Raw genomic sequence first — 22,162 nt, 5'->3', positions numbered from 1 at the left:
GGTGTGGGTGTGGGTGTGGGTGACGGCTGACAAACGCCTGCATGTAATACTTTTATGCATATTTCGCGCATATTTTTCTGACATTGTAAGTGGCTGAGGATGCCAGCAATAAATTATTGAATAAGCACTTCCAGCAACAACAACAAAGCAGCATCAGCAGCATCAGCAGCAGCAGCCCAACAAAGGCGCAAAAAAAAAGGAGACAGAATCAGAAACAGACAAAGACAGAGTGCAGAGCTGGCTGGAGGACAGAGTCGCTTTCATATGTAAACCACATTAATCATACGCCCCGTTAGCGTTTTCATTTACGCCCCTGACATATGAAAAAATGAAGTATGGTATGCTAGAGTCGATATACGGACTACCTGATACCCGTTTTAGATGCCATCAACTCGGAAATAATCGCACAAGCAACTAGGTGACAGCTTATACATCCAATATGCATGACCATATCTAAAGCCTCTGCCCGAACACAGAACGTATATACACGAATACCTTGTAAAACTACCAATGAAAGAATGAATTACAACTGCAATAACAGAGGCAGAAACAGGAACAAAAGCGGTCACAGTCACAGGCACAGGCATAACCGCAGTCACAGGCAGAGAAGCACAGCCCCAGTCACTGTTAGGGAGCTGCCGGGTTAAATCAGCCATGAAATGCCATCTACACCATAAAAATGAAATCCCTGACAAAAATAAAATACACTAGAGAAATATATATTTATTTATATAGGATTCTCGCATTTCACTTCATTGCACTTAAATGGTTGTTAATAAAAGTGGGAAAATGGGAAAATGGAAATCAATGCCAGATGCACAGGGAACAGCGTTGAAAGCGTTTTCATTTACGTTTCCAATTGTTCGTTGGCGATGCCAACTCCAATCAGCAGCAGCAAGCAGTAGAAGCGCAAACGTGAACAATTAATTCAATATTGTTTTATCCAATTAAATGTGATATATTGTTGAGATATGAGATGTTACCTGGGAGCTAAAATGGTAAATGCTTTGCCGAGTCTCTGAATATGCCGTTCAAATCGTTTTGTGTCACTGCTTCTAATCGAATTAATGTGCCGGGTTTGGTTACCCTTTAGCAGGCCAAATCCAGCAGACAATCCTTTCGGAACCGACCCAATATGGTGTCAATCAAATGCGGTCAAACTGTCACAGAAGCAGCATTCAGACTTTGCAGCACTGCAAAAAAGAAACCACAAAATCAATTAATTTTATTGGCCATCTTCCTGTGCCGTGCTCTAGCCACAGAACCGCACAGGGGAAACCCGAAGTTCGCTTGTGGTGAAAAACTATTTCCCAAACAGAAAGCAATTCGCTTTTATGGTGACCCTCTCTGTTAGGGTATCCCAAGTGAAAGTGGCATTGTATCAGTCCGATTCGTCTTGAAAATAGAGAAAATCTGACTGATAAAGTCATATTGTCCGATGAGATCCAAGGGTGTTTCTCATTCGTAAGGTGCCTGAAACAAATTGTTGTTGTTCTTTCTATTGTTGTGTCAGTGGACAGATGCTAAATCTGACTCTAGCTGGGCTGCGACATTGACAAAAGTGCAAGGGATTAAAAGTTGTGCACGGCATCGAGCCAACCGAAAAAACGCCATCGTTGGCTGACCACATGGACACATGGAGAGAGGCAAACCAGGCACAGCCATGCAGCCATACACCTTCGCTTTATTTGATTTTTTTCAGCCGCACTTTTCAGGAATTGAAGTCACGTAGTTTTTGTGCAATTTTTGCTGTGTCCCTCCACTTGACAACGACTTTTTTTGATTTGGTTATGTTGCTAAATTAAATTCAGGCTTAGCAGTCGCACTCTCTGATGTTGTGCTGATTAAATTGCTCCTCCGTGATCCACCATTTACGTGATTTCAATGCACAATTTACAATCTAATAAACATGCGTCCATGGACCTTATGGGTTAGGGCCCAGGCTAACTTTTAATTAGTTTAGTGTCACCTTAGCACATTCCTCCTTCCTGGGGTTCGCATGGGGTCCGGTATACCCTTAGCTGTGGATTTGCATTCAAAGAGGTGCCAAGTTCTGTATATATATATTCAAAGATCTATAGATAACCGCGACCATGTGCTAACGTCTGTTTGCTCGTCTCAAAATTGTTGAATGCTGCCCCAAGCTGTGGCCCTCTCTGTGTGCTATGTGTGCGTCCACGCCGTTTACTTAGATCCTAATCGCTCTGGCAGGTGTACGTATTCGTGTTCGTATTCGAGGCTTCCGTTTCACAGCTCCCTTCTGCTGGCCATGACCACACTCCTCACAGCACATCCAATTAACTTGATGTCGTCGTGGCAGCATTTCTGAGGTGAAAAGTTGCAGCCAAATTGCGCGAATGTCATCAACCGAAATCTCTGCTGTCGATGTGGAGTCCCTTTTGGCAAGCAACATATATTATCCTATGAAAATCCCAGGTGTCTAGCACAGGTATAAGAACTAAAGAGAATCTTTCCATAGCATTGGTTAATAACTTCCTTCTTTATCCTTCAAAAAGAGTACACAAATTTCAATAGATTGTTAAAAATTGGTTCGTTCTTTTCATTATTTTTGTTTTCTATTTGTATTCTCTGTATCGCTCCCTCTCCCCTTCTGTCTTTATCTTATTTTTCTTTTAGTTTCTGGCTTTCAGCCCAATTTAATAGTTTTTCGATTTGTTGAAAAGCAAATGCCAGAGCACAGAAAATAAATTGTCACAAAAATACTAGCCAACTCCTCTCGTTCTGGTTCTGTTGGCCGCAAAAACCGCCGGGGACGGGCCACGCCGGGCCAGGCAGGCAGGACGACAAAGTTTCCTCCAGAACACACTCGAACCAGAAGCTTGAGACGCGGACAGACTCTTTGGCCTTATCTTTATCAGTTTCGGGGAATGAAAAGCGCAGCGATGTCCTTGTCGTCACATATCGAGTGCAAAAAGTTCGACGACTTCCGAATGCCATTCATTGCTGCTTTTACCCGAACTGAAGTCTGGACTGAAGCTGTAAATAACTTGAGATTGAAGTAGAATTGGAAGATTTTCAAATGAATTCATTGCGTTTTGATTGCACAACCACAAGATAATTATCAGACAACTTAATAAAAAGCAACCAACTGTCGCTTAAAGTGTCCCATAAAATCGCATAAAAGCGCATAAGTGCCTCTTGCACTCTGTCTGTACTACATTTCATTTATGGTTGTAAATATGCTCGTGTTCTGTTCTCGAGCCCCACCGACATGCACTCAATGAATGAAATGTGTGCACAATGTTGAAAGTAGATGTGACACCCCCCGAAAGTGGGCCTGCTTTTTCGTCTTTTCCATTTCTCTCCCTGCCGGCGCCTGCTGCTGATGGTATTGTTGCTGCTCACACAGCCAACTTATACGGCTGGCAGGTCATGTAGTGCTGGGTAGTACAACTTCCGCTTATATGGCCAACACAACACAGCGTGATAAATTGAAACTTCCTTGACGGCGCTTTAAATATGCAGAGAAGTCCGAATGCCCAGAGAAATGCGTATGACTGTGTGGTGTGATTAACCTTTCAGCTTCTGAATCCGTTCCACCCACAGACGTGACCTATAATCAGAAAATTGCATTAACATTTAATACACCAGGAAAATGTAATCCAAAATTTAAGTTAATCACCAGCCTCATGGCAGTCACCAGAATTTCATAGCACCCAGCTTTTATGCCTGCACCCAGAAAAGGAAATCAATTCTCGCCCACTACATGTACTTTATAAGAGCGCCACCTGGCTGTGAAACCAGTGGAAAATGTAGTTGAAATGTAGATGGCGTGCAGACATTTCATTCTTAAAATAATTTGACAACTAGAAACTAAGACCAAGAACTGAAACCACAGTCCAGCCACAATCCCACAGCTATGATTTTCCCACACCATAAATATCAATAATTTCTATACAAGAGTTTGACTTTCAATTAACTTTTATTTTCAACATTTTATTCTGTAACACAATAACCTGCAAGAGAGAGAGAAATAACATAATTAGAACTTTGTGTTGATAAACGTATTCAAGTATTCGATTGAAATGATGTGTCAGTTGGGGAAAGAAGACAAAATCAGCATGATGTTTGAGATTCTAAGAAAATAAAACCACTAAGGGCTTCTTCATCATTTCAAAAGAGCAACAAGATTAATGAAATCATATTTTACCTCCTCTCTGATGTATTTATGAGTCCAAAATGCGTTAAAGCTACCTGCAAATAAAATAAATAGTTCGAGTTTAATACAAAATATGAAATACACAATAATATTTTTGTAGCGTATTATGTTCAGACAGGGAAAAGTGAACAGCATGGTTGTTTAGGGTTCTACTCAGAAGAGGGAATCCTGAGTTAGGATATTCATCAAAGAAATTGTATAATTTTCACTCAACCGAAATTTGATCTTACCTTTAAATATGTTTTCCAAACTTCAAACTTCAAAAGGAACTCAAGCAAGTGTCGTATCCTACAGTAATGATCAATCTGCAAGTGTAAAATAATTCATTAGGCAAATTCATAAATATTTAATATGCAAACAATTGTTATTGTTAAGCGTTTTATGTTCAGACAGGGAAAAGTGAACAGCATGGTTGTTTAGGGTTCTACTCAGAAGAGGGAATCCTGAGTTAGGATATTCATCAAATAAAACGCTTTACAACAAAAAAATCGTAAGAAAGTTTCCAGAACTCTACCTTTATATCAGGCAATAGATATGGACGTGGCGGCACCTTCCTTATAACATTGTATGGCTACATCTGTTCCGACTGGTGGAAAGCAAATCATTGGAGCTGCAAGAAAAATAATAAATGAATAAGATTTGCTATGGTGGGACGCCTGAAGCTTGTTTGAAGACAATATCAGCTTCGAAAACGTTGTAACATGTGGAATTCTAATGAACTATACTATGAAGTAACATCATTTTAAGAATTTAAGGTAAAGCGATTGATATAGAACACATACCAGTAGAATCAATACAATCCAGAGAAGTCTTCAGGCCATGTCGGACTTTGGACTGTAAAGAAGACGTGAAAATGGCTATTAACATCACTTAGACTCTGACTTTGTATCAATATAATAGCTAAGTTAAATCAGGTAAATTTCTCCGCATTTTCTACTCAGTAGAACGAAAGTTAATAGATAAAAGGTATTCATCATATAAATATTTGAACTAGCTTTACAGTCTGACGTATGTTGCAGCTTAACTTACCTAGCTTGATAGTACGTGAAATCCATATAGAATCTTGCTAATGGAGCCGTTCATATTTCAGACTTCTTTTAACAGAGGTTCACTGCAAATTGAAAAATCATTGATTAGTATAAAATATGACTAGCATGGCAAATAATGACATGTATTTCAAAGATAATCAGTTGCAATAATTGCAGCCATGGTGTTTTAATCAAAGACATCATACGGTAATTACTATCATCATATTCAAAATGTATCAATTTCTACATGGATATCATCTTTATATTTACCTTAATTAAATGCATGGTAAAACCAGAATTGTGTCTTGGCAGTTCCGTTTTCATGTTGAATCATTTCTGAAAATAAAAATGTATGCTCTTATTAATAAAATGTCTCTAGAACACACAGATTTCGTTGATTCCAAAAATAATCAGTTGCAATAATTGCAGCCATGAAGTTTGAAATCAATAAAATCATACGGTAATTACTGTCATCATATAAATTTAATACATTATTCAACCAATGCTGAAACTTACCCAAAAAGCACATCCGCGGTACGATAAAAGCGGCTGATCAGCAAATGCATCTGAAACATACAGAAAAAAATTAGGTTAAGTTCCATTTTCCATGTGTTATAAAACGGAAAGGACTATCTTTTTTTTTGTCAGAATCCTTTTGGTTTAATTTTAAGTTGTGAATCAACAGCACTTTGTTCAGATTGAACTTATCATCATGTAATTGAATATAAACAAGAAGTAACGGAACCCACCTTCGACACGTTTTCCGATTCGAGCGCCCAACTAAATTGACGGCATATTGAAATGTGGCGCTACAAATTAAAGAAAAAATTGATTAGTATCACATTCAGGTTGGCTTTTATCACATTTCTTTATAATATAAAAATTTCAGAATCCTTTTGGTTTAATTGTAAGTTGGTGATCAACAGCACTTTGTTCAGATTGAACTTATCATCACATAAACGACGCTAGAAAATAACAAAAAGAAACTTACCTCTGCATCATATATTTCCAGTTCCCAGGTTATGAAAAGCTGCCCTTTGTTGAAAAATTACCCTAAAATGAGGAGTAATTTAGGTTAAATTAGACTTCTTGTAAATTTTCACTCTGTTGCTTTGTAAAATTATTTTTCAGAATCCGTTTGGTTTAATTTTAAGTTGAAAATCAACAATACTCTGTTCAGATTGAACTTATCATCACATACAAATTGTAAAATCATTATACACAGCAAGGAGTACCTACCATATTAGCAAAGCCGGCAAACCAGACCACGTGTTGAGGCGGCCTCAGGGAGCCTCATATCTAGAAACGAGAGAATATCCATTTCTTTAATTGCCATTCGATTGTTTAACGCATTTATTTAAGTGAAATGATTTATCAGTTGGCCGTTCTTATTCTTTCTACAGGAAAAGAATGCCAGGCCCGAAGACCTGGCACTCGACTCTTCAGAAATAGAACATTCATCATAAAATTGCAAACTCACGCATCTGATTTCTATACATACCTATTTTTAATCCATGAATTCTGCAGCAATCCTTTTGCTCTTTTAACTTTTTTTCATCTTATAATGCAAAGCATTTGACCAACTATGCTTTGTCGTTTTCATTTTTTGGTTTTTCTCGCAGCAACGCATCCAACCCAGTTCAATAAAATTTTCGAAAGAAAGAACCATGGATGATGGATGATAAATGATAATCCAGTAGGGTTGTCAAATATAATTCAAAATATAAATATATCGATATTTTTTCAAAATAAAAATATATTTATATCGTGATATTTTATATTTTTTTTCGTATTTTATGTTTGGTAACTAACCACAGGATCAAAATAAATTAATAGGGTATATTATATTTGTGTACAAAAGTGGATGTACATATGTACATATATAAAGTAAATATATTTTCTTGATCAGCATCTGTTTCTGTTTTATTTAAGGGAACTATTTATTTCCGCTGCGCGCTGAATTGAATTTAAGCAAGTATATACAAGCAAAAAAATTTTCAAATAAATCGATATTTTTGCAGTGATATATTTTATATCATTTTGATCTTTGTTCCAACCATGAAGAAACTATAGTTTCCTACCCTACGTGCGTGTGACCGCTGATTTATCGATAAAATATACCGCAAGCCCCACAAAAAGATTTCAAAATATACCATCATATTTTCGAAATATACCGTAATATAAGATAGTCTTAAATCACATTCCTCGAAGTTGATGTTCTATTTGATATCTGAAGAATCAATTTAACTTATTATAAATACTCCTTTTTATTGAATAGTGTACTTTGTGACCTTATATTTAACTAATTTGTATTTGAATTTTTCATTTGATGGTCTGGGAAATTCTCACCTGCGGTCAGGGAAATTTCCCTTCTGTGCCTAAATGGTCATAGTGTGACCGCAGAATTATATACCGACAGACCCTCTGAAGTACAACGAAATATGCCCTTGCATTTTCAAAATATACGTAATAATACAGTAATCTTAAATCATTTTATGTTCTATTTATTATTACCACCTAGTTAGGACTCTCAGCAATAAAACTATAAATTTATCCAATTCATCAATCAATTCTCTAAAATTTAGGACACCTTTTGTTGGATTGTATACATATAAAGGTCTAAGCAAAGTTGGTAGCAATATGACATGAAATATTTGTTCTACATGAATGTCATCTTCATCTACATTACTTCACACTCAAATACCCCACCATATACCAATATATAAAATAATATACGGTAAAAATACCGCATCCGTAATCATTTTTTTTTATTCTGTTTAAAGTTACTATTAATTGTAAATTCTTCTCGTATATCCATCCTTGCTCCTTTATTTGCAACATATCTTTCACCTGAACATTCAAGTAAAATTTCAAGTTTAATAATATTTGCGCATGTACCCTATGGTTGACAATGGGTTAAACTTGTTTGTTTACTTTTTCGAACGTGGGTTGGGGCAATGCTGGAAAACATAAATGAAAAACTGTTGCTGCAAGTGCAGGAAGACGGTGCCGACGAGGAAGAGCAACACCCCAGCTGCCAGCATGGTCCTACGGTGCTGTTTTATCGGCAATCGCAGCGTCCCAAAGAGGGGTACTTTGCCTGTTCGGCCCACAGGGACTCCAAACTTTGTAATTTCCACATGGCAGCGGCTAAATGGGAGGATAATCGTCTGAAGGACGTATCAGTCGAAAGAAGCTATCCAAAAGCGTCCGGCCACGTTCTGAATCCCTCTGATACCGATCCCACAAAGAGTATACTCGCTCTGTCGCAGGATAAAGTGAATGCTCAGTATTTCTTTGATGAAGCGGCGTTGGACTTCTTGGCGGATCAGTGCCACTGCCTGGGAATAACGTGAGTACAACATAATTGAGAGATTCCAATGATATATCTTCCTCCTCACAGCAAGATTGTCTGCATGGGCGCTCCTCGGTTGCATTTTCGGCTGCGTGCGAATTATAAGAGTTTCCTGCTGGATCTGGATGATCGCTTCGCCCGTTACCTTGGCCCGGAGGAGTTCTGCCTGTACAACATGTGCAACAATCACTTCTTCTACAAGCGTGAACCTTTCGAAAAGTTCCTGCAATGCTCTCGGTAAGGGTTTTATCGAAAAAAAAAACGTTTATTTAAATCCAATTGTTGAACTTCCAGCGAGGACCGTTTGCTAATTGTGACGGATCCTCCGTTTGGCTGCCGCACAGAACTGATAGCCCACACCTTGCGCGCACTGCGACGAAGCCACAATCGGATCAACCATCTGCCCGTTACACCGCTGTCTATATTTTGGATATTTCCCTACTTCTCGGCTAACCACATCAGACAGGAAATGCCAGAAATGGAAATGAGCGACTACCGGATAAACTATTCCAATCATTCGAGGTACACGAATGTTGGCAAGGGGAGTCGGTTCTGCGGATCGCCCGTCCGTCTGTTCACCAATGTGCCGCTGCAACTGCTGAACCTGCCACAGGAGGGCTACAAGTACTGCCAAAAGTGTTCCTATCACACTGCCAGTGATAATCCTCACTGCGAGCGCTGCCAGAAGTGCACCTCGAAGAATGGACAGACCTACAGGCACTGCGACGCATGCGATATGTGCGTCAAGCCCAACTATGTGCACTGTGACAACTGTCGGCGCTGCACGCAACGCATGGGCCATGATTGCGCCTTCTATCAGACCAAGCAGCTGTGCTGGCTGTGTGGTCAGCGTGGACACATTGAGACGAAGTGCAGCGTCTGGCAGACGAAAGCAAAACCGGCACGCACGGGCTGCCTTCTGTGTGGTCGGCAGGATCATAGGGAGCGACGGTGCCAGCAGCGAGGGAAATATTTCAAGGAACTTCACTTTTTGGCCCGCACGTCGATTCAGTGCCTGAATGCCCTTCACGACAGGATCTAGCAATTTGTTAATGTTTAATACAAAATTTATTTGTTCTTAACACTTGTTTATTCTTACAAATTTTGAATTGCAACGGTTAGACGCGGAATTGTTACTGCACTCGACCACGATAAATTGTGGAATGGATTTTTAGTCGGCAAACAGCGGAAGCTCTCATCATGAGAGATCGAGATTTGCAGTTCGAATGGTTAGCAAATTTTGAAAATATTACGTTCATATTTTTAATGACGCAGCAGGGGCACGAACTTAGCTTAAGGTAATAATAGTTTCATGTGGAAAACACATCCACACCTACGCCTCAACAAGCGGAATGCAGATAATTATGATTTTTGTTGTCAACGATTTGGCTGCTGCTGCTGCTGGCGCTGCCGTTTCGGTATGAAAGAAATGATGACGTCGACAGTGCTGCTCGCGTTCGTTGAGGTGAAAGTATTTTATTGCTATGAACGTAATGATTTAAGAACGATTGTATTTGCCCCAAATGTGCAGCATAAAAACGGAAGCAATGAACAGCAGCGACATAACCAGGACGGGAACGGGTCCACTATAAAACACACAAAGAGAAAAGGGGTCATAATTAGCTGGCGAATCTTTAAATAAACCTGTAGCTGGGCTCAGTCGACTTACACTTTGATGCCGGGGGAGTCGTCTGTGTAGAAACGCCACATGCCGCCTGTACCGGCTCCACCAGGAGCACGGCTTCGGGCAGCTGTGGTGCTGGTGGTCGTCTTGCGCTGCTTCAGCGTGCTGCCACCTCCAGCTCCGGCGCTACGTGGCGCGGTAAGTTTGCTGGGCGAGCGTGAGCCGCTGCCGACGGACGTTGAACTAGCAGGAGCAGGCTGCATTGAAGGCCAAATTAGTCACTAATAAGTCCCATTGCAGTCGCTTTTACTCACCATTCTTTCTAATATTTAACTTTTGATTGAGCAAACCAAAACGATTGCTGACCTGGAAAATGTGAGTGAAGGGGCGAAGTGATATTTGACGTGCTTGCCTCGGCTTCGTGTTCGTATGGCTTTCTTCGTTTCTTTCATTCCACGTCACAGACAGGGCTGCAAAGCCTATCGATACTATCGATGTTTATGTCCGGTACACTTGAGGGACTCCTGAAACAAATTTAAAGTTGATTTTGATTCACCAAAATCGCTCAAACAGACTTTTTTGAATATATTTTTACGTCAGATTACTCATATCGACAAGGAAAAATATCCATCCCAAAAAGATGGTTCGAAGCTGGTCTAATACCCTCTTCAGCCCATTTCGATACCTGTCTATCAGATCATTCATATTGCTTTGTGGACACCATTCTCCCAGAGAATGCATTGTCTTGAGGTTGTCGGATTAAGTTATAGTTTTAGCGCTAAGAATCTTAACTAGCTGGTAATATTAAGCTAAATATCCAAAACCAGAAATATGCTATACGATATTCGGTATATTTTAAAAATGAAAATCCATATTTTGGTATATTTTTGACGGTCAAGCGATACATTTTATTGCTAAGTCCGCGGTCACACTGAGCGGCAGCATTCTCGCTTTTTTTTTAGAATTGTGTCTTTAAAAATAATTAATTATGGTGTCTACTGCTTGTACAATGAAAATTTTATAATGATATAATCCCAACCACACTGTACGCATCATTGTTTTGAAGTAATTCAATAAATTAGTTGCAAAGCATAGGACATCCGGAAAGCGAGGCAGACGACGCATAGAAAAGGAAAACAACATATAACATGGAGGATATAGAATATCTTGATGAGTACAAAGATTTGGTGTTGCCAGGTGGGTTCCGCAATCCTTCGCAAATTATTGTGCAATATTTCTAGCGGAAAATGTTTAACAATGCCGTACTTTTAGCAATTAAAAGTGGTGAAGGGGGGCGCTCAGCAGCTGCGTCAGCGTCGGCTGTGGCCCGGCGTCACCGCATTTCTTCGGAGTCGAGCAACTCGTCTTCGATTGATGCAGACATATTTCAGAAGCTATTCCATGGGAAAGATTTTGACGACGAACTGCCCAATGAAGGCAGTTCAAAACCTAGGGAGAGACACCGTCCTCCCCCAGTACCCTCCTCCAGCGATGACGATTCCAATGACGCCTTCGATGCCCTGTTCAACAGAAATAGACACAAGGCGAAATCCAATAAAAGACGCGATCGCTACGAGTCCATTGATTCTCTTGACGATTTGGGTAAGTCAACCCCCAAAAAAATATATGACAGATCCATAACAATATCCGTCTCAGGCCAAGCCCTTATGCGTCCAACACAAAGGTCAACTGTACTCAAGCCAAGTTCATCTCAGGGCGCAGGAAAGAAGTCCGAGACAGAGGGACTGCACAGAGGCAATCAACGGCCGCATTCCTCGGGCAAATTTCATTCGAAGAATACGCCTCAAAGTTCCAGCAATGGCAGCAGCAGTAATTCTGTATCAAAGAATAGCAAGGCGATAACCATTGTAAAGACACAGAAAGCAGACTTTAGGCCACCAAAGAACGAGCCCAAGACGGATCCCTTGAGTAATAAAAGGAAATAAAGTAAAGTGAAGGAATAATTCTACGATATATTCGATACAGATTTGCCAGATTTATATGAGGAATCGGACAGCGATTCCTCGTACGAGTTCGAATCGGATTTCTATGGCGATCGGGATACGGATGATGAGGAACCGGTCATTGATATATCAACGGACACCAGCAGGACCACTTCGGTGGCGGGTAAGTCAACGTTGTTAACTAGTTGATACTGCCAACCCTCTGATAATATTTCTAATGTATAAAAACCGCGTAGACTCTGTGACGCCTGTTGTTTCCGATGACGAGGGAGAAAGCGAGGGCGAGGGAAAGGGCAAGGGCCAGGATCAGCAGCAGCAGGAGCTGCAATCGAAAATGTGCGGCGATTCGGAACGTTTGCAAATGTATCTGAATAGTCTTAGTTGTGCCGAGGCGCCACCGATCTATAAAAAACAGAGTAGTGCTAAAAAGTCGCGTTCCAGTGAAAAAAAATTACCTTCCTCCGAACAGGTTATGCATTCTAAAGAGCAACCAGCGGGTAAGTGTGTCCATGCGTCCATTGGGGTGTCCATCCACCAGTTTGCCCTACTGTACACCCAGCATATCTCTTACATTTATAACTTTTTTCTGCTTTTGTTTTCGCAGCTAGTCCCACAGCGGAGCTGAAGGCAGCCACTGCAGAGCCAGAGGCGGTGCCGCAGCGAGTGGAAGCCGGCTGCAGCTCTTCAGCGAGAAATCAAGTGGCGATAGTCAGAAGTAACCCCTTCGAAATGGATCCAAGCTTCACCCTCGAAGCTCTAGAGCGCATGACACTCGACGTGGCCGAACAAATCAATGAGATTAATGAGAAGCGCTCGTTTGAGTTCGAAAGGCGTTCCGTTTCAAAAACACGCAGCAGATCGCGCTCTAAGCTCTCGGTAGATCTTGGCACCAATCCAAGCCATGTGCGCAAGCTGACCTATTCCAATGAACAGCTCGACAGCTGTGGCTCGTCGCAGAACACGCTGAGGAGGGTCAAGAGTGATTGCGGCTTCTCAAAGAGGGGACGCGGACGGAGTCAAAAGCATAGGATAAACAGAGCAGCCACCACAGAAGAAAAAGTGGCCAAGACCAGCGAAAGTATGAGCGAGGATATGCCAGTGAAGAAAAAACGCGGCAGACCACGCAAGATAAGGCCAACAACAGAAGCGGAAACCGCTCAGCTGGCTGAAAATATTAAGAACCAAACAGATGAAACTAAAAAGGAGGATGAAGCACTTGCAGTATACAGTGGCGTAGAAGAGGAGGACGGGGATGAGGCAGAACAGATGCCCGAACAGAAGCCGGAAGCAGCAGGGCAACAGGAATTAAATGCAGAGCTAGATAGATCCAAAAACGTTTTAGAAATTGCAGCTTCATCGCAGGAGGAAATTAGCACCACATCATCCCAATCTCATCATATTATAACAGAACCATCAGAAGATCTCAAAAGAGCAACAGACACAGACGCGAATCTCGATGTGAACACATCCACTGAATCGTTCGATACAGCTCCACAAAGTCCCGCAGCTAAATGTGACCCTGAAACCATTATTAATGAATTGCAACAGAGTGGAGACTTGGTGTGGCAGAGTCTGGACGGAAACAGTAATGTGGATGACCGAATGGTATTTAAGTCAATGGAAATTGAATTGAATGCAGATTCAACTTCAAAGCCAGAGGTCAAGCCAGATCTGGAACCATCCGAAATCGATGTTGATACGGTTCCACCGAAAACCGTCAAAGAAGATGATTTCAAATCGGTTGCACCCACAGCTATGGATGAATTGCCACCAGAAGCCACTCCAGGCGATGCTGTAGACCAATTCCCAGCGGAACTGTCTGTGGCAATGGACGAAAGTCCTCCAAGTATCGCAGCCATTGAAGCTGGAAACGAATTGACAGAGGAAACTGATGCCCAGCTGGCTGAAGACATTAAATTGGCCGAGGAGATTCTGGCCGCCGAAGTGGGCAAAGGAATTGAAAGAAGCGATTCGGCTCTGTCGCTGCCTGGCCAGCGCTTAGAGCTGGATAATCCTGTGATTGAAATTATTAAGAAGCTTGAGCAGCAGACGATAGCAGATGCTATCAGCCCGCCAGAGCCTACCGAAGAAAGTCATGATGTTGTGTCAGAGGAGACTGCAGCAAAAGCACCAGACATACAGCCCAAATCTAGTACCAATGAAATTGGTGACGAGACTCCCAGTAGTTCCACGGAAATCAAAGCCAAATCTCCATTACCCGCTGCTACGTGCAAGACTTTTGAATTGGACGTTGATATGCTTCCATTAGCTACACGATTGGCCAGTCGTTGGGATCAAACAATTGCCAGTCCCCGCAGGCAGGCCGCACCAGCTAAGCGCGCCCCGAAAAGTGTCATGAGCGAGCTATCGTTAAGGAGCAGTCCTAGGCTGGGAGGCCAATCAATGCAGGAGCGTCTGTCTGTCCATGAGACCGTAGAAAATTCCAAATTGGATAAGGATCAGGCCAGGTCTAGTGGTACTGAGACGGATCAAGAGGAGAAGTCTCAAAGCGCACAAATCAAGAAAAATAAGAGCAAAATTATAGAAAAAGACAAAGCAGAAAATGAGAGCCAAGCTGAGCACCCAACAGACACGGCTAAGACTGAATCCGAAACTGAGAAGGAGCACGCGGCACAAGATGAGGCTCGAGATCAAATACCCAGGAGTGAGGCATCCACCGGAGACAAAGAGGAGCGAGCAAGCAGCTATGGAAGGTCGAGCCGAACTCCCAAAGCGAGCACAGACTGCCAACGATTTGACAGAAGGATTTCCCCCAGAACAGTTTCTTCAAAGGAAAAGCCTCACTCGTCACTTGGCACAGAAATGTCTCCAGGCGGTCAGTTTTTGGCGGGACCAGTTGAAACAGAGTCTAAGGAGACGAGCAACGAGCCAGCACAGCAGGAGGAACCCAAAGTAAAGAAAAAGAGAGGTAGGCCCAGGAAGATCAGAAATGAGGAAACCAAAAGCGAAACTTCGACTGAAAACAATGCAGAAACTAAACCCCCACTGGAGGAAGAGGTTAAGCAATCAGGTAACACAGCAGCGTCTTCCACAGAACCGAAACTACTTGAAATTACAGCGAAGGACAAAAATCCAGGACTGGAAGCAGCACAAACAAAAGATGAGCTTGAGTCTGTCCAGCTTGAAACGCCACATAGAACAACCAGAAATGAAAGGGTAAAGGGTAAAAAAACAAGTAAAATGTCTATGGAATCCTCTGTTGATGGTGCAAAATTGGAACGACAGAGTCAAACGTCTGAACTGGCACCAGATACACAACCAGAAGTGCCAACTGCTGCCAGACCTGCTCCGGTTCAACAGAGACTCTCAAGAAAGGACAAAATAAAGAGTAGAACAGCAAATCCCACGACTGCTGTTGAGTTTGGTAATATTAAACCAGAACCAGAACCACTGCAGCCGGCGGGTGATTCCACTGAACCACTAAATGCAGCAAAAGATGATCTATCGAAGGAGGAAAAGTTGGACAGTATTCAAACGATTGTGAATCCTCTCTCTCTCACAACAACAACAAACCCGAAGCCAGCGGCTGATGGACTTTCCACTGGCATTACAGAAACAGAGCGAGTGCTAGAGAAGCCAGAACCCTCAAGGGCAAGTAAATCATTGTCAAGGGAAAAGTCAACTGGCAGAAAGCCCAAAAAAGAAAAAGCTCCAACGAATCGCGAGTCTTCACAATCGATAACAACGGCTGTCGCAGTGGAACCGAATTCAAAGAATAGACAACACAAAGAAAATATGAAAACTAAACCGAAAGACTCGTTGGAAACGACACAACCTGAAGAAACCGAACCAAAAGCTGAAGATCTTGAGCGAACCATTGCTGCTTCAGAGAGATGTGAGTCGGCAAGCGGAACGCCAATAATGGATACACAGCCAAAGTCTACGGAAATCAGTAAAAAGCGAGGGGCAAGTGCCAAGCAGCAAGGAAACACCAAAACGATTCCGGATAGCTCATCCGAAAATCATGAATTAGTTTCTATCACTCCACGCACAGCACCCTGTCGTCAGCTACGCGTCCTAATGCGCAAAGGACCCAGTTCCACATCATCTGCTGGCAGAAGCACGCCTGCCATGGGTCTCAAAGATAAGAATGACACCGAAACTGACGCTCTAAAAATAGAAGACATCGAGGACAAAGCGACGGCAGAAGATACTCCAGAGGCTGCGGAAACTCTGATGCAGTCTTCGGTTGAACAGGCAATTGTGGATACAGCACATCAGGAAGATGTGCCTTCCGCTGACGCTAAATTGGTGGAAGAACCGAATGAAGCTGACCACACGGAAGAGATCACTACAACAGCTCCGTCTATTGCTGAATCTGTAGAGGAAATCCCAAAAGAAGCATCGCCACTTGGAGAGGAAAGGACAGAGGAACAGCCTGCAACTTTGGAGGTTTCCTCTGGGGATCCAAACAAAGTGGAGGAGGAGTTGCATAACAGCCAAAGCACTTTAAAAATCAACGACAATACTGGGGAATTGTTCAATGTCCCTGACAAAATCGATAGGGAATCCCATGCCGACAGCCCAGTCACAACAGAAACAACAGAAAGTCCACTCACAAATGAAACAACAGAAAGCCCAGTCTCCACAGAAACAACAGGTGTCAGCGTCGCCACGGAATCAAGCAAATCAAACAAGACCGTGCGCGCTAGGCGTAAACGGGAAGTGGAGACCCCACAGTCAGATGGTTAATAGCTTACCAATATTGTCACTGTTAAAAAAAATCTCTAATATTAAATTTTGTTCTCTTCCCATCTGATTGTTTCTTTCCATTTAGAAGCAGCCCAACGGAAAAAACAGCAAGAGCAGCAGCTGGAGAAGACACTCAAGGACAAACAGGGCCAGAAAAAACTAGGTGAGTCGGTTAGTCTTTTGCCGAAGTCTTTAGTCCTAATCTGCCATCTCAATGAATGATAGTGCGTCGCCGTAATCAGTTGGAGGCAGAGGAGCGGCCACCGTATAAGCGTACAAAGTTAGAGGACGATGGCACGGAAACAGCCTCTACCTCTGCTTCGTCCAATTCCCAAGCCAAGGGTAAATTCATATCCCTCATAGGCAAGGACACAATTATTTCAACCACAGACGGCTTGCCAGAGGAGTCTTCAAAGTCCTCGGCAGGAGCCGCACGAAAATCGAATGTCAATACCCCCAAGGGCACCGATACAACAAAGCACATCATCATATCGACAGTTCCCAAGAAATCTCTGGAAGCCCCTGCAGATAGTTCGCCTTCACCATCGTCTGCGCTAGCGTCTAAGAAGCCGCTGGTGCAGAATTTGCTCACCTCGTATATGGATAACCGCAAGGCAATTCAAAAGAATAGTACGCCTGCCGGCAAGAATCAAACAGCAGCAGCAGCAGGCAAGCAGGAACCAGAACAGATTATCCCCAGCTACACTGTGCTCACCAAGAAGGGTGTTGCGCCAGCGAGTGAGTTGCCATGCAAGAAGGCAGCAGAAAGCACTCCCAAAGGAGAAGGAGCCGCAGCAGCACTGCGAAAGGTTAACATCTCCGTAACCGTGATGCCCAACAAAGAAGCTGATGCTTTGGCTGATGCTGCGGGTAAATCAAGCGCCAGCGGCCCGTCCGCAAGTGCTGCTCAGGTTACGAAGGCGCTGCTGAATGCCGAGAAGAACATCACATCATCAAGGAAGCCAGTGGATGCCAAGAAGAAGACGGTGAAGACGAAGAACACGGAGATGGATAGGAATTTGCAGCACAGGCTGGAAATGGGCCAACATACAACAGCGCCAGCCAGAAAACCCGAGCCCCGGGAGTCGGAAGAGGATGTCAGGGCACAAACTAAAGGCGTAAAGATGCCGGGAGTCAAGGCGAATGAAGCACTTCAAAAGGCAAAAGACGAACAGCGACGGTCCGATCTGGAAGCTTTTCGAAGCAAATCTACAATTAGCACTGCGGAAGTGGATACAGGTCCGTCTTCCAGGGATTCATCCCACGAGCGCTCCGGACGCACATCTCGACTGGGCAAAGGCGCTTCCTTGCCGACACACCGACAAATGGGTGTCTCAATGGCCACACACATGACGCGCGCCGCCAGCAGCAATCGATCGCTGGCTGCAACGCCAACTCCTACAGCCGCAGCGCGTCGTCCAGCTACGAAAAAGCCTGAACCGGTAGCAGTTACGCCTTCAGCTGAGCCATTGGTTCCGCCTAAAAAGGGCAAACGTCCGCCGCGACTTCCAGCTGGTACGCGCACCAGACGTTCGAACAAAAAACGAAAGGGTACCGAAAACGACGAAACAGAATCAGAAGCCACCACTACGAAGAGGACAAGAGGAGAGCAAGAGCAGGAGCCAGCAACACGGGAAGCTCCGTCCATTGCCTTCCCAGTATTCATAACCGCTGCCAGCAGCTCCTCCCAATCTCCCACACCGCTTTCGGTCACGGCCCCAAGTCACAGCCCAGCCACAACACAGCCCATTAGGAAGCCCAAGCTGCGAAAGTGTCGCGTTACAATCAATCGAGGAGTGGTCAAAAAGTGGATGGAGAGTGTGCTGCAAAAACAGCGAGAGCCCGAATCAGAGCTTCAAACTGAAGGACCAGTGACAGAGTCAGAGCTAGACCCAGAACCAGCTCTCAATGCAGTCCCAGCTCCACGGCAACCAGTCGCTGCTGTTCTCCAGCCAGTGGCGGCATCCGTGTCGACTCAACCAGCTCAGAAGAGAACTCATACTGGCATACTAGCGATGAAACTCCCTATTCCCATACCAGTTATGGAAATAAAAACGGAGCTAGAAGAAGGATCGCCAATGGAGGTGGATACATTGCCGGCCATACCCATACCAACGCCTGCTGTTGTGTCGACTCCAGAAGCTTCCGCTGAGGCGTTGCCACCAGAGGAGGTGGTTCCACTGCCAACCAGCACCTCGAGTCATCAGACAATTCGTTTGGGTGCTCCTCCGGCGGCAATTGGCAGATTGGTCAGCTCGACACCATCGGCCAGCTCGGCCGAGGCCAGCCAGAAGCCTGGCCATACCAAGATTTTCTCCTTTCTGTACCCCCAACGCTATCAGCGATCGTATGGCGAAGTGGGACTGGACTTTTGCTGCCCCAATCTGGATGGACCGATGCGGGCCATTGACCCGACGCGCTTGCATGCCACAGCCCAGGTGCCAGTGCTGGAGCTGCCGCAATTCATGGTTATCACGACAAAGATCATCTCTAAGGCAGACAAGGATCTGCCCCACAAGGTCCGAGCGAAGCTGGCGCAGCTAGACAAGAGTGGAAAGCCATTTGGTGCACAGACGGTGCGAATGAGCACGGACTCCAGTGAGCCGTCGCTTCCAGTGGCAGTGCCTGCGTCCAACCTCGCTCCGGGACATCTGCCCACTCCGCCCTTGCCTGCCATTTCCATCCCTCCACCAACCATCGCAACCGCCACCTCCATTGCCACTCCTGCACCCACAATAGCTCTTCCAGTTGCCCAGGCTGAAGTCACAGTTCAGTCCGTGTCCAAACAATTGCCACGTGCAACGACGGTATCTAAAAAGGTCCTCGCATCTGCGGTTGCCCCACCCGCTGCTGCCCCCAGTCTGCCTCCGGCCTTGATCCAGCTGCCGCCCATCTGCCCAATGGACAAGGAACGGGTAGAGCTGCAGACGCGAGTTCAGATGTTCGACTTGGTGCTCCAGGGTCTGAGCAGGCGCGCATCCACACTGACTCTGACCGAGCGACAGCGCACCATTGAGGAGATTGTGAAAACCAGCACGTTATTGGCCATCGATGTGGACGTGGGCACCAAGTTGCTTGAGAACTACGTCCACTACCTAAACCGAGCTACCAACATTCAGACGCCCATGCCCCCACTCCGCCTCAATCCTGTAATCATTCCAGCTGCTTCGGGGGTTAAGAGAAAAGTCAGCACTCCAACTGCAACTGTAACATCATCCGCACCCCCAACGAAGAAGCCAGCACAGCAGCGCAACTCTCTGCCAAACAAAATTCCTGTGTACGATTCGGACAAGACCATCATTGGGTATCAGTGCTCGAAACCGAACTCATCGATCGTTAATCGGACAGCGCCCAAGGCCAGCAGCACTCCACTGGGACCATCAACCTCTGCGACAGCGCAGAGTGGAATCCTGGCGACCTCAAGCAAGGCGGCCAGGACGGGTGTGCAGCTGAATCAAATCAAGGTAAGTCGATAGCATTATCCGTTAAACTATAATAATATTTGATGTTTATTCTCTATGCAGAAAACGAAACCCACGGCTGATGTGGCTGTGAAAGCAGCAGTAGCACCACCGCCACCACCAAAAGGCAACAGTGGGAAGAGACCTGGTTCAAGGACGACCGTTTCCACCGTGCAACCACCGTCGCAACAGAAGGCACTGGGTCGTCAGTCAAATCCCCCAATCCCTGCGCGACAAGGATCCAAGAAGCCTCCTGTTGGTGTAGCCAAAACGCCTGCTTCGTTATCTGAGCTTCCCCTCCCCAAGGCCGTGGCTGTGCCGGGGTCAAAGGCAAAGTCTGCTGCCACAACACCGAGCGGCAGACCCGTTGGAAAGAACCGAGCCCGCAGTCCGAATGTGTTCATCATTAACCAGGTCTCGCCGCAGGCAGAGGAGAGCATATTGCCCGACTCCAATATTGTGGTGCCAATAGAGGCGGAGATCAAGGGCGAACTGGAAGACTCTATGGAGTTGCTTGGATAGGGGTAGGGCTTGGTTGATTAATAGATAAAAAAAAAAAGAGCTAAAGTATTCTAAGTTACTTTAAAACCGTTTTTGCATAATAAGAATTACTTGTAATTGTATCGTTGAGCGCAAGAAGAGAAATATTTAATTCTTACAATGAAGAAAAAAAGAATTGTTAAATATATCATCGTGTCATTTTTTGTTGAAAATAAATGAAATCACAAACATATGTACATATGTATGTAGATCCACCATATTTTGAACCTCCGGCCACTCCGACAGCTTTTCTGTGAAAGCTCTCTTGCAGCTAGCTTTTGTGGCGAAATAAATTTGCTGTTCATGCGAAATGAAACGTAAACAAACTACATATAAAGTCCAGCGCAGGGTAACTTCAACATTCATTCATTCACTGAAACCTAACAAAGACCTCAAACACGATGACCGACTATGAAAAAGAAATTAACACTCCCAATGGTAAATATTATACTTAAGCAATTATTAATAAGTTCAAATAAAGACGTGAAAAATTTCTGCCGTAGCTTCATATGCAGACCTAGAGAGGAGACTGGAGCAGTACATGCGAACAATTTCCAGATTAAAAGATGTCTGGAATGAACGCGAATGTGATCCAGGTGCAGTGGAATTCTTCGGTGTAATGAGCCTTACCGACGTACGCTCTCCCCGACGCAAGATCTGGTACATGTATTACAGTACCGGCGATCAGATTGACGTCACTGTGGACCGCATCCTTCACAAATATGGGAAGAAAAATATGTACGATCTTTTCCGGAAGCCCATCTTCAGTGGCGCTGGTATGAGATCTATCGTAAAAGATCATTTTGCGGCCCTAGATTGGTATGTCAAGGGGAATATCTTGGAAGCGCCGGCAGATAACTCCTTCAATGACGAGAAAGTGATAAACACCATCAATGATCTGTATTACGCCGAACGGCGAAGGCATTATAATTTGTTAATGGTGTTTGATACTTCTTTTAACCGATATTTGAATAATCCGCTGTGTACGTAATTAAAATATATTTAAATTAACCTACAACTATAGTTCAAGGTGTTGTCTGCAGTCAGCTGCTGATTTGGGAGAATTTTTCTAATTTACATAGTTCTGATTTGCATAAAAACAGCGTAAAGCTTTTGTAAACATAGCTAAATGAACATACATACTACATATACTGTGCAAAATCATGCAAATGGGAAAACAATGCAGCGAGAGCGAGATAAATATATGCGTCTTTGGCTGTTTCTCTCGATAAGTTGATCGATAACCAGTAGCCGTTAGCAACCAACCAAATTGTCAAAACAAAATTGTTTATTTTTC

At 43.9% G+C, this 22,162-nt stretch overlaps 4 protein-coding genes, 1 long non-coding RNA gene and 3 other non-coding genes across 11 annotated transcripts; 3 read left to right on the top strand and 5 right to left on the bottom strand.

Moving 5' to 3' along the window:
- Positions 1-3,946: 3,946 nt before the first annotated feature.
- LOC117584029 lies at positions 3,947-6,894 on the bottom strand. The gene is made up of 12 exons (XR_004573825.1): positions 6,710-6,894; positions 6,448-6,507; positions 6,200-6,261; positions 5,958-6,017; positions 5,725-5,774; positions 5,479-5,544; positions 5,210-5,291; positions 4,963-5,014; positions 4,695-4,790; positions 4,411-4,485; positions 4,172-4,215; positions 3,947-3,977 (listed from the first exon to the last, which is right to left on the bottom strand). It is a non-coding gene; the product is annotated as an uncharacterized LOC117584029 (long non-coding RNA).
- Positions 5,847-5,927, bottom strand: LOC117578910. Its single transcript, XR_004573415.1, has one exon. It is a non-coding gene; the product is annotated as a small nucleolar RNA Me28S-Cm3227 (small nucleolar RNA).
- LOC117578911 lies at positions 6,088-6,169 on the bottom strand. The gene has a single exon (XR_004573416.1). It is a non-coding gene; the product is annotated as a small nucleolar RNA Me28S-Cm3227 (small nucleolar RNA).
- On the bottom strand, positions 6,330-6,410 carry LOC117578912. The gene has a single exon (XR_004573417.1). It is a non-coding gene; the product is annotated as a small nucleolar RNA Me28S-Cm3227 (small nucleolar RNA).
- Positions 6,895-8,106: 1,212 nt separating the features above from the next.
- On the top strand, positions 8,107-9,645 carry LOC117583995 (rRNA N6-adenosine-methyltransferase ZCCHC4). Its single transcript, XM_034272727.1, has 3 exons — positions 8,107-8,560; positions 8,612-8,800; positions 8,858-9,645. The coding sequence occupies exons 1-3, from the start codon at positions 8,166-8,168 to the stop codon at positions 9,603-9,605; spliced, it is 1,332 nt and encodes a 443-aa protein (XP_034128618.1). The 5' UTR covers positions 8,107-8,165; the 3' UTR covers positions 9,606-9,645.
- A 167-nt stretch (positions 9,646-9,812) lies between these two features.
- On the bottom strand, positions 9,813-10,654 carry LOC117584015 (protein transport protein Sec61 subunit beta). Of its 2 annotated transcripts, XM_034272758.1 has the most exons (3): positions 10,502-10,654; positions 10,233-10,444; positions 9,813-10,149 (listed from the first exon to the last, which is right to left on the bottom strand). In XM_034272758.1, exons 1-3 carry the CDS (start codon positions 10,502-10,504, stop codon positions 10,062-10,064), a joined length of 303 nt encoding a protein of 100 aa, XP_034128649.1. In that variant the 5' UTR covers positions 10,505-10,654; the 3' UTR covers positions 9,813-10,061. The 2 variants fall into 2 exon arrangements, with proteins under 2 accessions (XP_034128649.1, XP_034128641.1); XM_034272750.1 differs by lacking the exon at positions 10,502-10,654 and having other exon boundaries at positions 10,233-10,450.
- A 459-nt stretch (positions 10,655-11,113) lies between these two features.
- Positions 11,114-21,039, top strand: LOC117579386 (mediator of DNA damage checkpoint protein 1). Of its 3 annotated transcripts, XM_034265270.1 has the most exons (10): positions 11,114-11,384; positions 11,460-11,789; positions 11,844-12,116; positions 12,174-12,314; positions 12,388-12,648; positions 12,756-15,662; positions 15,693-16,859; positions 16,950-17,027; positions 17,090-20,328; positions 20,389-21,039. In XM_034265270.1, exons 1-10 carry the CDS (start codon positions 11,336-11,338, stop codon positions 20,845-20,847), a joined length of 8,904 nt encoding a protein of 2,967 aa, XP_034121161.1. In that variant the 5' UTR covers positions 11,114-11,335; the 3' UTR covers positions 20,848-21,039. The 3 variants fall into 3 exon arrangements, with proteins under 3 accessions (XP_034121161.1, XP_034121152.1, XP_034121169.1); XM_034265261.1 differs by having other exon boundaries at positions 12,756-16,859; XM_034265278.1 differs by lacking the exons at positions 12,388-12,648; positions 12,756-15,662; positions 15,693-16,859 and having other exon boundaries at positions 11,115-11,384; positions 20,389-21,034.
- A 57-nt stretch (positions 21,040-21,096) lies between these two features.
- On the top strand, positions 21,097-21,883 carry LOC117579406. Its single transcript, XM_034265288.1, has 2 exons — positions 21,097-21,303; positions 21,369-21,883. The coding sequence occupies exons 1-2, from the start codon at positions 21,267-21,269 to the stop codon at positions 21,854-21,856; spliced, it is 525 nt and encodes a 174-aa protein (XP_034121179.1). The 5' UTR covers positions 21,097-21,266; the 3' UTR covers positions 21,857-21,883.
- Positions 21,884-22,162: the final 279 nt, after the last annotated feature.

This window comes from Drosophila guanche, unplaced genomic scaffold (assembly GCF_900245975.1).
Source record: "Drosophila guanche unplaced genomic scaffold, DGUA_6, whole genome shotgun sequence".
Lineage (NCBI taxonomy): Eukaryota > Metazoa > Arthropoda > Insecta > Diptera > Drosophilidae > Drosophila > Drosophila guanche.
Note: the sequence above shows the minus strand (reverse complement) of the source record. Positions and strands in the feature narration are given on the sequence as shown.

Excerpts from the sequence above, each read along its gene's own strand:
- LOC117583995 (XM_034272727.1), top strand. The coding sequence starts at position 8,166 with ATGCTGGAAAACATAAATGAAAAACTGTTGCTGCAAGTGCAGGAAGAC. Across the intron at positions 8,561-8,611 it reads TGCCACTGCCTGGGAATAAC|CAAGATTGTCTGCATGGGCG; the intron begins GTGAGTACAACA and ends TCCTCCTCACAG. Across the intron at positions 8,801-8,857 it reads AAGTTCCTGCAATGCTCTCG|CGAGGACCGTTTGCTAATTG; the intron begins GTAAGGGTTTTA and ends TTGAACTTCCAG.
- LOC117584015 (XM_034272750.1), bottom strand. The coding sequence starts at position 10,450 with ATGCAGCCTGCTCCTGCTAGTTCAACGTCCGTCGGCAGCGGCTCACGC. Across the intron at positions 10,150-10,232 it reads GACTCCCCCGGCATCAAAGT|TGGACCCGTTCCCGTCCTGG; the intron begins GTAAGTCGACTG and ends TGTGTTTTATAG.
- LOC117579386 (XM_034265261.1), top strand. The coding sequence starts at position 11,336 with ATGGAGGATATAGAATATCTTGATGAGTACAAAGATTTGGTGTTGCCA. Across the intron at positions 11,385-11,459 it reads CAAAGATTTGGTGTTGCCAG|CAATTAAAAGTGGTGAAGGG; the intron begins GTGGGTTCCGCA and ends CCGTACTTTTAG. Across the intron at positions 12,315-12,387 it reads CAGGACCACTTCGGTGGCGG|ACTCTGTGACGCCTGTTGTT; the intron begins GTAAGTCAACGT and ends AAAACCGCGTAG.
- LOC117579406 (XM_034265288.1), top strand. The coding sequence starts at position 21,267 with ATGACCGACTATGAAAAAGAAATTAACACTCCCAATG. Across the intron at positions 21,304-21,368 it reads AGAAATTAACACTCCCAATG|CTTCATATGCAGACCTAGAG; the intron begins GTAAATATTATA and ends TTTCTGCCGTAG.